General features: G+C 38.4%; 1 protein-coding gene across 1 annotated transcript in view; it reads right to left on the bottom strand.

The window, feature by feature from the left end:
• The window catches only part of RSPH14 (radial spoke head 14 homolog), a 96,312-nt gene extending 87,387 nt beyond the window's left edge, over positions 1 to 8,925 (bottom strand). The window contains exons 1-3 of the mRNA XM_062589941.1: positions 8,727 to 8,925; positions 6,764 to 6,866; positions 6,468 to 6,586 (exon numbers count right to left, since the gene is read on the bottom strand). Coding sequence (XP_062445925.1) covers positions 6,468 to 6,586; positions 6,764 to 6,866; positions 8,727 to 8,925 — 421 coding nt within the window. The remainder of the gene's footprint in view (positions 1 to 6,467; positions 6,587 to 6,763; positions 6,867 to 8,726) is intronic.
• Positions 8,926 to 12,364: the final 3,439 nt, after the last annotated feature.

The following is a 12,364-nucleotide window of genomic DNA, read 5'->3' as shown; positions in this document are numbered from 1 at the left end:
GAAATTTTCTTTCTCTTTGCTGATTGAAGAAGGCTGAATTACCAGGCAGAGACAATTTCTCTAGCTGTGTCTGTAATATGTCAAATGTACTACCTCATATTTCGTGACTCTTGTTAGCTACTGGAAAACATTTGCCATTCTCTCTGTTAATCCCCCAAATTGTCTCTGTTCATAGTGAACAAAATAAATTAAGCACCTTTCTGTTTTTCTTCTGAGTGGTCATCTGCATGTGATTCTGCTCTATAACAACACAATTCTGCTCAAGGAATTATATTCTACTCCTTAAATACAGGCATATACATCTTCATATATGTTGAAAGAGTTTTTATCCAAATAAAAGCAATACATAGATAGCATCAGTGAATGAACTTTAAGAGCAAAACATACAAAATGTAATTCTTTCTTATATGATCATGTATCTGTAGTATATAGAGACTGTAAATGTCTAATACTATTAGCCTCTGTAAACCACAGGGGAAAAGGTTCAGAAAAATGAGGTAATATATACATTATACCCAGAAAAATGAATTGTGACTCACTGGTAAGAAGTTAAGATCTCTCAACAGCACTCCAAAATGTACTAAAATGGACCGTTTCTATGGCTCAGAAAAAGATTGGAGGCTGTCATATCAACAAAAATAATCATACCAATGTAAAATGCAGAGAGGCAACAGGGAAAAAAGAAAAAAAAAGGTAAGAATATGACTGGAAAACAAAGTAATCAGGCAGTAGTGTTAATGCTTATTAGGTAAGAAAGGTGCAAGACATTAAGTGTCCAGATTGTGAAAGTGACAAAGAAAAGGGTTGATGTGGTCTTTTTCTTTAAAGGTAAGAAAGACACTCCCAGGGCTGAAGTTAATAGTTCAGAAAGGGTATACAAAATGGAAATGAAAACAGCTACCTAGAGAGGGAAGAAAAGCATAAACAGGAGCTTTGCTAGGTCAGGGCAAGATAATGATACACTTGAATGTTGTTATGGAAGTGATGGATGAATTTCTTCATAGACAAAGATGTTGTAGGAGACAAAATCCAGTTAAAAGTAAAAATAATTTTTGGCAAGTGAAATTGGAACATCTGATTTAACCATAACAAGCAAATGGCCTAAGGATTCATTTGTCCATCAGCCTTTTGCAGGTCAGACTGAATGCTAGAATCTGAAACATAGAAGCAAAGAGGCTCAGAACAATGCATTTATCCAAGGGTAAACGCCTGAAGAGATGCTTTTGCATGCAACATGCTAGCTCAGTGTCTACCCCACTGATCTTCCAGACTGTACATATCTGGCAGGCTGAAGGCTGCAGACATTTTTCTATCTATCTTTCCCCCTAAACTGTCAAAGGGCATGTATGAAAATCTGGTCTATAGAAAGCTGTACAAGACTAGCTTAATCTGGTCAGTGATTTTTATTCTGAACAAGTCTTGAAGGCTTTTAATAGCACAGAAACTAACAGACCAGACAGAGGTGATAGTCAAAATGTGTAGTGATTTCACAGTGGAAGAAATTAAGCTTTGGAAAAGAATTTCATCTAGAATTTGAGCAAACTATAAAACGAAAATACTAGAAGCATCACGCTCAGATGTGAATGTAGGATCAGATGATAGAAGGTTAAATTCTGCTTGCTTCACTCATGTAATAGTCCCTCTACCTTCACTTTTATTTCTCAGAAGCTGAGAAAAAGTTGAACTTTTTCAACTTTTTCAACAGTCATTCACCACTCTGAATGACTACAGAGTGCAATTGCTGCAAATGTTTTAGGATTGAGCCACATGTTGAGAATTAACAAATATAATGCAAATAAATGTATTTTTAAAAGATCTGAAATATCAGGTTCCTAGTAAAATACCTCTCTCTACTCAGAATACATTTAAACAGAAATTGTAATGAAGGCACTTGATGCACTGAATCTTTCCACATAACTAATTTTATAATTATGTAAGTCTCCTTTTTTCCTACTACCAGTTCCCTTTCCTGCTTTCTGGAGACAATGCTCCAGAACTGTTCCCTGAAACAAGTTACAATGTTACTACTTGGAGAACCTGATTCTTATCTATCACCTCATCATCGCATGTGATGATACATAGTCCCTGAAATGGGGAAGGTGAAATGGGAAAATAAATTTTAGCTCAAGAGAAGCTTCACTCAAAAGCAGCTGACTCTCAGAGAACTGCTGTCTTTTTGCAAAGATGCACAGCTCTCACCGAGCTGGGACTGTAAAAGGAGTTAGAAGCAGCTCTCTGTATGGCGGAGACTCCTGCTCACTTAAGAGTTGTGAATCACTTGCCTTCCAAAGGCCACATCTTGAGAAGGGACACAAATACATCTGGCTTTCAGCTTTTGCTGAGCTCTGAGTTCAGCAGGTGTAGGCTAATCCTTCCACTCAAGGAGGCAACTTGATTTCTCCTTGCATAGTATAATCTCACATTTCCTTGTTTAACTAAATTGGTATCTTACAGCTGTGAAAGGTGGCAGCAGTTCCCCTTAGGGGCTCCTGACCAAACTGGTATATTCAGATACCTGCAGGGACTTAGAAGGAACAGTGGTAGTGTATCTGTCCCTGTTCCCTAAGTGGCAGTATGTACCATCACATATTCTGCAGTTTGGGCAATGCATTTTGGTTTAGGTGGAATTTTTAAGAAGTAATATTTTATGTTTTCGCACCATCAAGAGCCACTTTTGCTGAGTGCTACTGTTAGTCACTGAGCAGAAATGACAGGTCTAATTAAATGCTTTCTATGTTACCTTTCTTTTTAGTCCTTGCTTTTTAGAAATTGCCAAAAAATTGTTTGAACTGTTAATCCCTGCAGACAATCCATTATTTTCAAATTGGGCTCTGCTCATTTTAACTGAGTATTACAGTCTGAGGTACGGTGTCACTTTACCAGACTTACCTTATAAAAATTCAAACACTGCACTGCAACTAGTCATTACTGTTGCTGCCAAAACTTCCAGCCAAGTCCTAAGTAAACTTCAAATTAGTCTCTAAAAACAGACCCCAAGGTAGCATTAGCACATAGTTCCATATAATCAATTATGAATGCAGTAGATTTAAAAAAAGGCAAGTGATCTATGAAATATCTTCAACCTCCATTGAAATTTTAACTGTAGACAAACAAAAAATCCTGAAGGAACTGGACTTTAAACAAGAAAACAAACAAAAATCTGGCTACAGATCTAGCATGAAGTCTGAAGTGGCTGCAATAGAATTACGTTGAAAGTATGTTTGACTGAATGCACATTGACTGGCCTTAATTTTATTAAATTCCGTATGAATTGCAAACTGGAACATTCACCTCAAGAAAACATTAATTCACAAATCTAATAATAAGCATATAAATGTTGTTAATATACACTAGCAATAGTGGATTTAGAAGAAATATAAATTAAATATTTTTCCTATAATCTGCTATGACCTTCCACTCCTTGCTGTTGCCAAAGTAAGTATTTCTTGCTAGCTTTTGAAATTCCAGCTCGCACCCCACAGCTCTAACTGCACAGTCATGGAATTTCAGTTCAAATCTGTGCAGCCCATTTAAAAAGCCAATATAAAATTATTAAGCTTTAATAAAGTTACTTAAAGTATTTTTTTCCATTAACCCTTCCAGTAAAGGAAGGGGGAATTAAAGAGGGAAACCTCAGGGTTAAGTGGTTGTTGTACACTAGCTTTTTAGGCACAGAATTTAGTACATCACTAATTATTCAAGATTCTAGATCACATGTGCAATAATGGCTGTTTATTAAATATGTGCATGTATTTGGTATGCAGCCTGTGCACAACAGTTTCATACAAAAATAATTGCAAGAGGTTGCATGTCATAGAAAAATGCTAGTTTGCAACATACGCACAAATGAAATCTAATACATGCAATTTCAGAACTGGCAAGGGGTTCCTTGTGCCTCAGTTTCCTGGGTGTCCAAATTTGAACACTCTGAAAAAACTTTAATTTCCTCTCAGGGCCAGATGAATAGCTTCTTTAATTACCTTCCCCCCCCCCCACAACCTTTTTGTAGGAGAAACGTTTTGTCCTCTGCTACGCAAGTTTTCCGCTTACATAGCTAAACTTTCAACCTACTTAGTATACACTCAGAGTTAGGGGAGATGGAACCTAAAAAGAGGCAAGCGTTTAAACAATGGTAGTTGAACTTTGCATTCCTATGTTTCAAATTCTTACCTAAAAATATAGTGTACAGCAACCACTTAACCCTGAGGTTTCCCTCTTTAATCTGAAACCTTTCTAGTCAACTTAAGGTCTGCAGCACAGACATATCTGGAAACTACCAGCAAAAGGAGACAAGTGGCAAGCTTCTGCATCCAGATGCATCTGAAGGTTAGTATTAAAATTAAAGTTCACTACAGCAGTGACTGAACAGCAAGGCTTATTGCTGAACTATGCAGTTCCCAAATGACTAAGACTACCACAGCTGGTATGGATGGGTGGCTAATGATTAATAGTGACCTGGGAAAAATCTAGCAACATTTATTTCTACTAAGTTTTATTTTCCTCCTGTAAGTTTCTTTCATGATCCACATATTCACAGGAGGCTATCTATATATTTGCATAGGTAACTGACAGAGTTCTCTGAAGACAATCAGATAGGTCAAAATATACTAAAACAAGTCAAGTCACTGTCTCATTAGAGCTGAAAATCTATAAGATGACTAGTGAAAATAATTTAAAAGAAAATCTAATTTTCCTTAGTGATGTTTGTGAAGTTATTTAGCCCAATATATCAATATCCTTTATATAGATTCAATTATTTAGGACTTTAAATGGTTAAAAGCACGTAAAAGTACATGTATTTTTAAGAATTTATGTATTCTTACTCAGGAAGGTTCTAAACATTCACTCAACTCTTTTTAAGCACCAGTAATGTAACAGAACTCCTCAAATGAGGCATTTCCCTTGAATTTTAGTAACATGGCTTTTTAATTGACAATTTCCTGAAGCTATAATTTTAAAATTATGATGTTAATCAGTGGAATTGTAATATAATAGTCAGATTAGAAAATTATTAAAATTATAGTTTTAGAGTCTGAGTATAAAAGCAACAGATCATAGTAAATTCTTTTAGCAAGTAAAAGATTTAGAAAAAGTATGAATATATGTAATAAAACTACAGAAAGCATGTAAAAGGTATAATGACTTATTCTATTCTTCTAGCAAGTCAAAGACAAACTCTCAGCCTGTTTTCCTCAACCTAAACTGAAGCATTTAAAATTTAGATAACTAATTCTGATGTAGTCAACCTAGCTTAGCATCATCTCACTGGATATAAAGGGACATCACCAGAGCACAGCTCACCACATCTTAAACTAAGCACCTAAGATATGTCAGATTTATTGCCCCAGGAGATACTGATTTGTCTCTGCTGGTTTGTCTCCCTCTACACAGTGAGTGTAGGATGACTACCTTAATTTGACATCTGAAATCAGGCAAAATGAATCCACTTTTAGCTTCATATACTACCACTTAAGTATATTTAACAATATTATCCAGCATTTGATTCCTAAACAATATTTAAATTAAAAAAGAATTTAAAAAATGTAAAAGCAAACTCCTTCATTGTTCCTTGCATTACTTTCAATGTTTTAATTTACCAGGTGAAAGCAACAGTGAAGGTCCGAAATGTCGCTTCTGAATCTGATGTTGAAAAAGCATTAATCCTGAATCCATGGAATACTGACTGCAATGGACAGCGCCTTTAAGTGATCATTTGTAGCCTGTTCTAGTGCTTGCAAGGAGCAGGGAAAGCATCTAATGTATTTCGTGAGACTTGTTCTTCCTGACATCAAAAAAGCTTTCTACAAACCTGTTCAGTCCTCTGCAAAGCTCTACATGCTGTGAAATTGGTGCACCATGATTAATACCTAAACATCATTTTGAATTGAAGGGGACAAAGTGAATTTTTGATGTAAGATTCTGAAATACAAACTCAAGGGCGCAGGCCATATAATCTGTATCTTCAGGGGGCAGCCCTTACTTGTGTAAGACCTAAAAAAAATTAATGGATCTAGCCTTAAGAATGAGATTTTGCAGGATCAAGCTCTAAAAGAAATACACAGGCAGCACTATTCACATATGTATTATGTTAATACAGGGCCTTTCACTTGTTATCTATGCGCAGGCACTCTAAATATTTTGGCCAAGTGTTCTTACTGTTATTACACAATTTGCAATTTGTTTTAGAAGTGCAGCAACAGTGCTAGACAACATAGTTGTCTCCAACCATGAAGAACAAAAGAGATTTTTATCTCTCAGAGTCTCCCAGTAAAATCCAAAGAATAGCCTCTCAAAGGAAAACTAACTAAAGAGAACTAAGATGAACAAAAATACAAAGACATTGTTTTAAAATGAGATTTTGAAGGAAAGTGGAAAAAATAAATCTGGGGAAAAATATTTAGGGAAACAGGTAAATTCATTTATCTATTTTGTCTATTTGAATATTTAAGTAATTAAAAAATCCCTACCTTCAGGTAATTTTGCCATCATTTCAAAAGTCTGATGTATGTTCTTCCGACAGATATCTACTGGATCATCCAACAGCTGAGCCAGGGCAGAAATTACTCCATTTTGTATAAACCCATGCCTACAAACAGCATTGGAAGAGGGATTTAACTAAGCATAACAACTAAATATTTGCCAGACGCGTAATCTTAAATACTATTTACATTGTACCTATCTTGCCAAAACTTACTCTGTTGTTTCTTCTCACTGAAATTGATTTGTTTCCATACCATTCAGTAAATGCTAGAATTATACCTACCTGCCAACATTATGCATAGCCATTATGTAGAGGACTTCTGTTGATTTTTGTCGGACAGTACTGTCATGATCAAGCAGCAAAGCCTTCAGGTTATCCAAGAATCCTACAAAATACAATAGTTTATTTTAACATTTCTTACCTTCAGCATTAGTTCAAAATAGCAGTGATCATTTTTTATTTCACAATACAAAGGACAAATAATCAGAGAGAATTTTTATCTTGTCCTGATTGTCAAACCCTCAATGCCATACCTCAAGTAGGGAAGAAACTTGACCTACTGCCAAAAATCACATGCCATAATTCCTCAAATATCTTAACATTAGAATAAAAGTTTATCGATAAAAGCTTTCTACAGAACTAGCATCCCTAATTGTCTGATCTGACAATCAGAGAAGATAGTGGAAAGACTCCACTGAATTAATTTTGTGTTGGAGCATACCACAAACAAGCTGCTGATTTCTGTATGAAGTGAACTCTTAATCCTGTTGCAAATAATTATGTAATAACCTAACTCAAAAAATAAAGGTACACTGGCATCTAAACCTATTCCTGTTTTTAAAGTACAGAAGTGTGTGTTTGCAGGATTGATGCCTACATTTCTGTAAACTTTCTTAGGTGTAACAAAGGCTGTGTAGAAGCATATAACCTTGATTTCCATATGCAGCAATATATTTGGTAAAATTGATAAACCATTAAGGGCTATACACGTAAACAGGAAGCACCCTTGACTGCACTGACAAAAAAAATTATTCTCTCATTACTTCAGCATTTACTGCTAACCAAACAATAACTCTACTTTTTAATGGTTTATTGCTACCTCTTCTCAAAAAAAGGGAGGGGGGGGGTAAAAGGAGACATAAGTGGTGGCAGACCAGGGGAGTTATTTAATGTTACATAATGAGCTATGTAGATGTGCAACAAACTGAATGCTAAAAAGTGTTAGGATAAGCTTGTGTGAATTTTTTCCGAAGCACTGAAAATTGGTAGTGTTTGGATATAATCCTGACAAGTAAGATAAATTCAGTTATATTGTCTTTTATCTTTTTCTCCTGAAGTTCTACTGACTTCTTTGATATTCTCATTCTACACTCACTAAGATACTTTTAAGAAACAATTTTAAATAAACAGCCTTGATGAATAATCAGGGATGAATCCTACAATGAAGTTGTATGTGCCATGCTATCCACTGCCAAAGGAAAGAAAGGCAAAAGATACCTCCACAGATTTTGCTGAAGAATTTGTAAACTTGATTGATATATTATTGTATTCATTATTAATTAAAAGGTTTATCAGTGTATATTACCTAATATTGTAATGTAATCTGAGATGTGCCTGGATGTCTGAGATATTGGCTTAGACCTTTCCTTCAATGAAAAGCTCCACAGAGGCCTATCGCACCTTTGAGTACCCTACACACAAAAAATCCAGGGCTTCGAAGGAAGATTCTTCTGTCACTTATGTATTAGAAGAATGTCTAATGAAGAAAAAAAAATACTGGCATTTTTGCCATTTTTCCTGCTCTAGAATAACCAAAAGATTTTTTCCCCTTTCTAACAATAATACACATTGTAGTTTCATGTTTATGGAAAAATGCATTAATAATAGGATTGGAGAACATCCCAGGTAAACAAGATTGGAGGTTTATAAATTTGGACTAATTGGCTCTTTTTTTATTAGTACCTCTTAAGATTTATCTAAAATTCAGAATACATGCAAGGAAAAAATATTCAGCATTACTTTTATATTTAGGGTTTTATAATCCTAGAGTGAGCATACTCTTAAAATAACAATCATGTATATGACATAACTTTCCTCATCTTTTTAAGGTAAAACATGTGGAGAATGAAAACAAAAAATATGGCTATTTTGTCATCAAATACAATGCAGGAGACAAGAAAACATGGCAAAAAAGTACAGCTTTTCCCCCCTGCTGTGTCAGAGTTTGACATCAGAGGTCACTTACCTAGGTCTATCGCCTGGTAGACGTTTTCTGGGTCGTGGACCAGATCGCAGAGGGCCATCAGCGCCCGCTGCCGCGTCAGCAGCTCAGGGGACTGTAGCTGCTCGTTCAGCTTGGGAAGGGCCCTCTCCCCAAACGCAACTGGAGCTTTCGTGGGATCTATATCCGGGGGCAGGCTGGCTGAGATACGAGCGTGTGCCATCCCGAGCTTCCCTGAGCGGGATACCCCGGAAAGATTGTACCTGGTGACAGGACAGTTAACATACCAAAGAGACAACCCTAAACTGACCAGTGCTCTATGCCCCAGAAGAGCTATTTTAGGACACAGTACTTGCTGGACAGCCATAAAAGAAGAGGCTGGAATGATGCATGAACCTTGGCATTAATGCCTGTCCATCAGCTGAATTGTCTTGTCTGGTTTAATTGTCTACTGAAAACTTAAAGTAAAAAAAAACAACCAACCAACCAACCAAACAAACAAACAAAAAAAACCCTTAAAATTGCAGTAATTTGAGACTTAGGTGAAGGGAAGGAGGTTCTTTACCAAAAAGTTAATGTCCTACACCAGAGAAGGAGCTCAAAATAACAATTTTAAAGCAAAAGCAAACAAAATTCAGCCTTCAAAAGGCATTCGTTTAAAAGCAGTCTGGTTCAAACGCGCCCTCGGGGGTCGTTAACGTTTGACAGACACGGTGGTGCTTGACCCCCTCTTCCCTCACGGCTCAGCTGACAGAATTACGCACCTTGCAGCTTTCAAAACTACTGAACAGACATTACAACTACAACGTTAAAACTTAACCACGAAACAGCAGCGCTTCTCTCTCGAAAACGCCCCGAACTGGCTAAAGAGAGGCGCCCGGTCCCACGCCGCTGCCGCCGCCTCAGCGCGCCCCGCTTCCCGCCCCACGGCGCCCCGCACCTCGGCCGCCGCCTGGCGCGCCCGCGTGCTCTGGTCGCCACAGCAACCAGCTCCTTGCGTACGCCCCGCTCCGTGAATAAAAGCCGCGCGGCCACGTGCTCCTTTCCCTCCACTGGCTCCCGTCTTGCGTCAGCAGCGTAACCAACGCCGTCGCCGGCGGCGGTTGAGCAGCAGTAGCGTCAACGGCGTAGTTGGTGAATGGGAGCCGAGGCCGCTCCTGGCGTGGGAGGTGGCGCGCGGCCGGGGCGCTGTGGTGGCGGGCTCGGAGCGTTGGACTGAGGCAAAGCCCCTGCGAGGCGAGGGGAGCGGGTGGGCGAAACGCCGGCTTAGGGCTGCGGGGTGCAGGCAGCCTGAGACCTTTTCTCCGCTAAAGCAAGGAGCGAGGTTCTCTTCCTGTCCTCCTTTTTAAAGAAATTGCGTGGAGGAGGTTGCTAAGGGACAGCCGGGCGCGCAAGGAGGCGGTCTGCGCACAGATGGCGAGCTGCTAGCCCCAAGGTAGCCGGGCTGGTGGGGGCTGAGCGCCTCTGGGCCTGGTTTGCCTTCCTAGTTTCTCCAGAATCTCGCTGTAAGCAGCTAGAATGCCTAGGAATGGCTTCCATTTACATCAGGGTAGCCTCTCTGAACTATATTAAAGATCTGGCCAGGCTTTTTCTCTGTGACCTCATTAAAAAGTATAGTATTGTGCACTGGAGCATGTGGTATTGCAGTGCTGACGGCCTGGCCTCAGGGTGCTCTGGGTTCTCGGGTGTGATCCGGCATCAGGAGAAGGCGTCTTCGAGCAGCTCCTGCTGTGAAAGAGGTTGTTTTGCTCCTCTGTGCAAATGTAGAAATTGCTGAGATATTTTTCATTATGTTTGAGTAACAATTATAATAATCAGAGTTCTTAAACAGGATTTTACAAAGCCAAAGTCAATCAGATTAGTTGGATTAAAATAAAACACAGGAAAGGATTCTGGTTTGTTGAGCATCAAAATGCATAAAGGAGAGATTGCTGCTTTAAAAAGTATTTTCAGGAAAGCACTTATTTTCTGTAGCATTTTAAACATTATTTAAAGTAGAGGTTATTGTAATGAAATAGACTTTCACTAAATATGTAGTTGTAAAGCTTCCTCCTATTTTTCAATAGGAGTGTGAACTTCTCTGTGTAGAAGTGGCAGGAGAAAACCAGGTACTTCTCTTGTCCTTCAGTGGTAACTCTGCTCGCATCCTTTTGGCAGGAGTTGTTCTGTCTTGTCCTTCACCATAGCTTTGAATACTGTTCTTGGCTAGTAGCCATGACATTAACTTACTTAATGTGCAGCTTCTGAATGTATTTCTTAAATCTTTTATCGATCCACAGAAGCTGTTGATGATACTGTTCCTGCAACACTGATGTAAGCAGGGGCATGATGCCATGGAGACAGTGTATTCCCAGTCCTCTGTGGTGACCGAGTCCCCTTCAGCTCTATAAGAAAAGAAAATCTGGATCTCAGCACAGATAATTCCCACTATTTTTAGCAGCTATGTATTTCTTAAATGAGTGACCCTTTCCACTAATTATGCAGCCAATCTGTTGATTCGGTAACTTGGAATATAAGTTTGTGTGAGAGAGAGAGAGAGAGGCAGAGAAAGACAGATTTTAGGTTAGAAACATTAGGTGTTTGTAAATGACCCTTCTGTTTAAAAGTGTTTCTGTTTGGTTACCTTGGTCCCTACTATACTTTGCATTCATTGAGATTAGTGAATTGATTTTTTTGCAGTTTAATTTATAAAAGAGCTCTAGGAGACAAGTAGTGAGTCAGCCTATGTACACAATTTGACTTTTTACATGCTTTCTCCATCCTTCCTTAGTTCTGGATCAACATATCCCAAGCAAGTTACAGTGTGAAACTGTTACCAGTTGGCAGGGTTTTTCTTTTCAGAATTATTATTATTTCCCCCCCCCCCCTGCTTTTGAAATTTGGAAGTTTAATTCATAGTGTTTACAATTAATCTAAAACACAGGAGAAGTAGGGATGAGAGCGTGGAGTCTAAATTAATGAGTTGATTATCAACACTTTGCCAATGCAGCAGAGCTCTGTGATTTGCTATTTCTTGCCTTTAGTGTTTGAGATTTTAGAAAGCAAGATTATTAATGACTAGAAAGACACTTCTATAATTCAAAACAGCTCATTTGTGGCATGTGCTTCCTGACTCTGTAGTTGAGATGAAGTCAAGTTGAAATTCTGAAAAAAAAATCCCTCGAGTTTCTTTATAATTGCTTTTTTGATATTGATAAATTGATATTTAATACTATCATGATAACAGTTCCCTTCTCCATTAGTTCCTTGTCTGCTGGGCTGATCCTGCTCTCTGCATTAATTTATACAACTACACTTGAAGTAAATGGAACTATTTTTAGGGGGCAGGATTAGGGGAGCACAGAGCTTACTAAGGAGCGCAATTTCTGATCAAAGGAATCTGAATAAACACTAAAACCAGTCTGTCCTTTTAAAACTAGGGCTCTATGTGTAGTTAAGTTACTCCATTCCAACTCCGCCTTCCTAATCTGTGAGACAAGGGGAGGAAGGGAAGTGTTGCAAACTCGTTTCTATGGCCACGCACCAGCAGGCAGAGCTGTTTGCGTAGCTAGGAACCTGCTGCATCAGCTACTGTACGGTGAGTCCTTCCTTACACTTTGCTACATGATGAATGTTCTTATTAGAGACATTCTTTTGAATGCCAGTAAAACTGGTCCCTCATT

Source organism: Rhea pennata, chromosome 17, assembly GCF_028389875.1.
Source record: "Rhea pennata isolate bPtePen1 chromosome 17, bPtePen1.pri, whole genome shotgun sequence".
In the NCBI taxonomy this organism is placed as follows: domain Eukaryota; kingdom Metazoa; phylum Chordata; class Aves; order Rheiformes; family Rheidae; genus Rhea; species Rhea pennata.
Note: the sequence above shows the minus strand (reverse complement) of the source record. Positions and strands in the feature narration are given on the sequence as shown.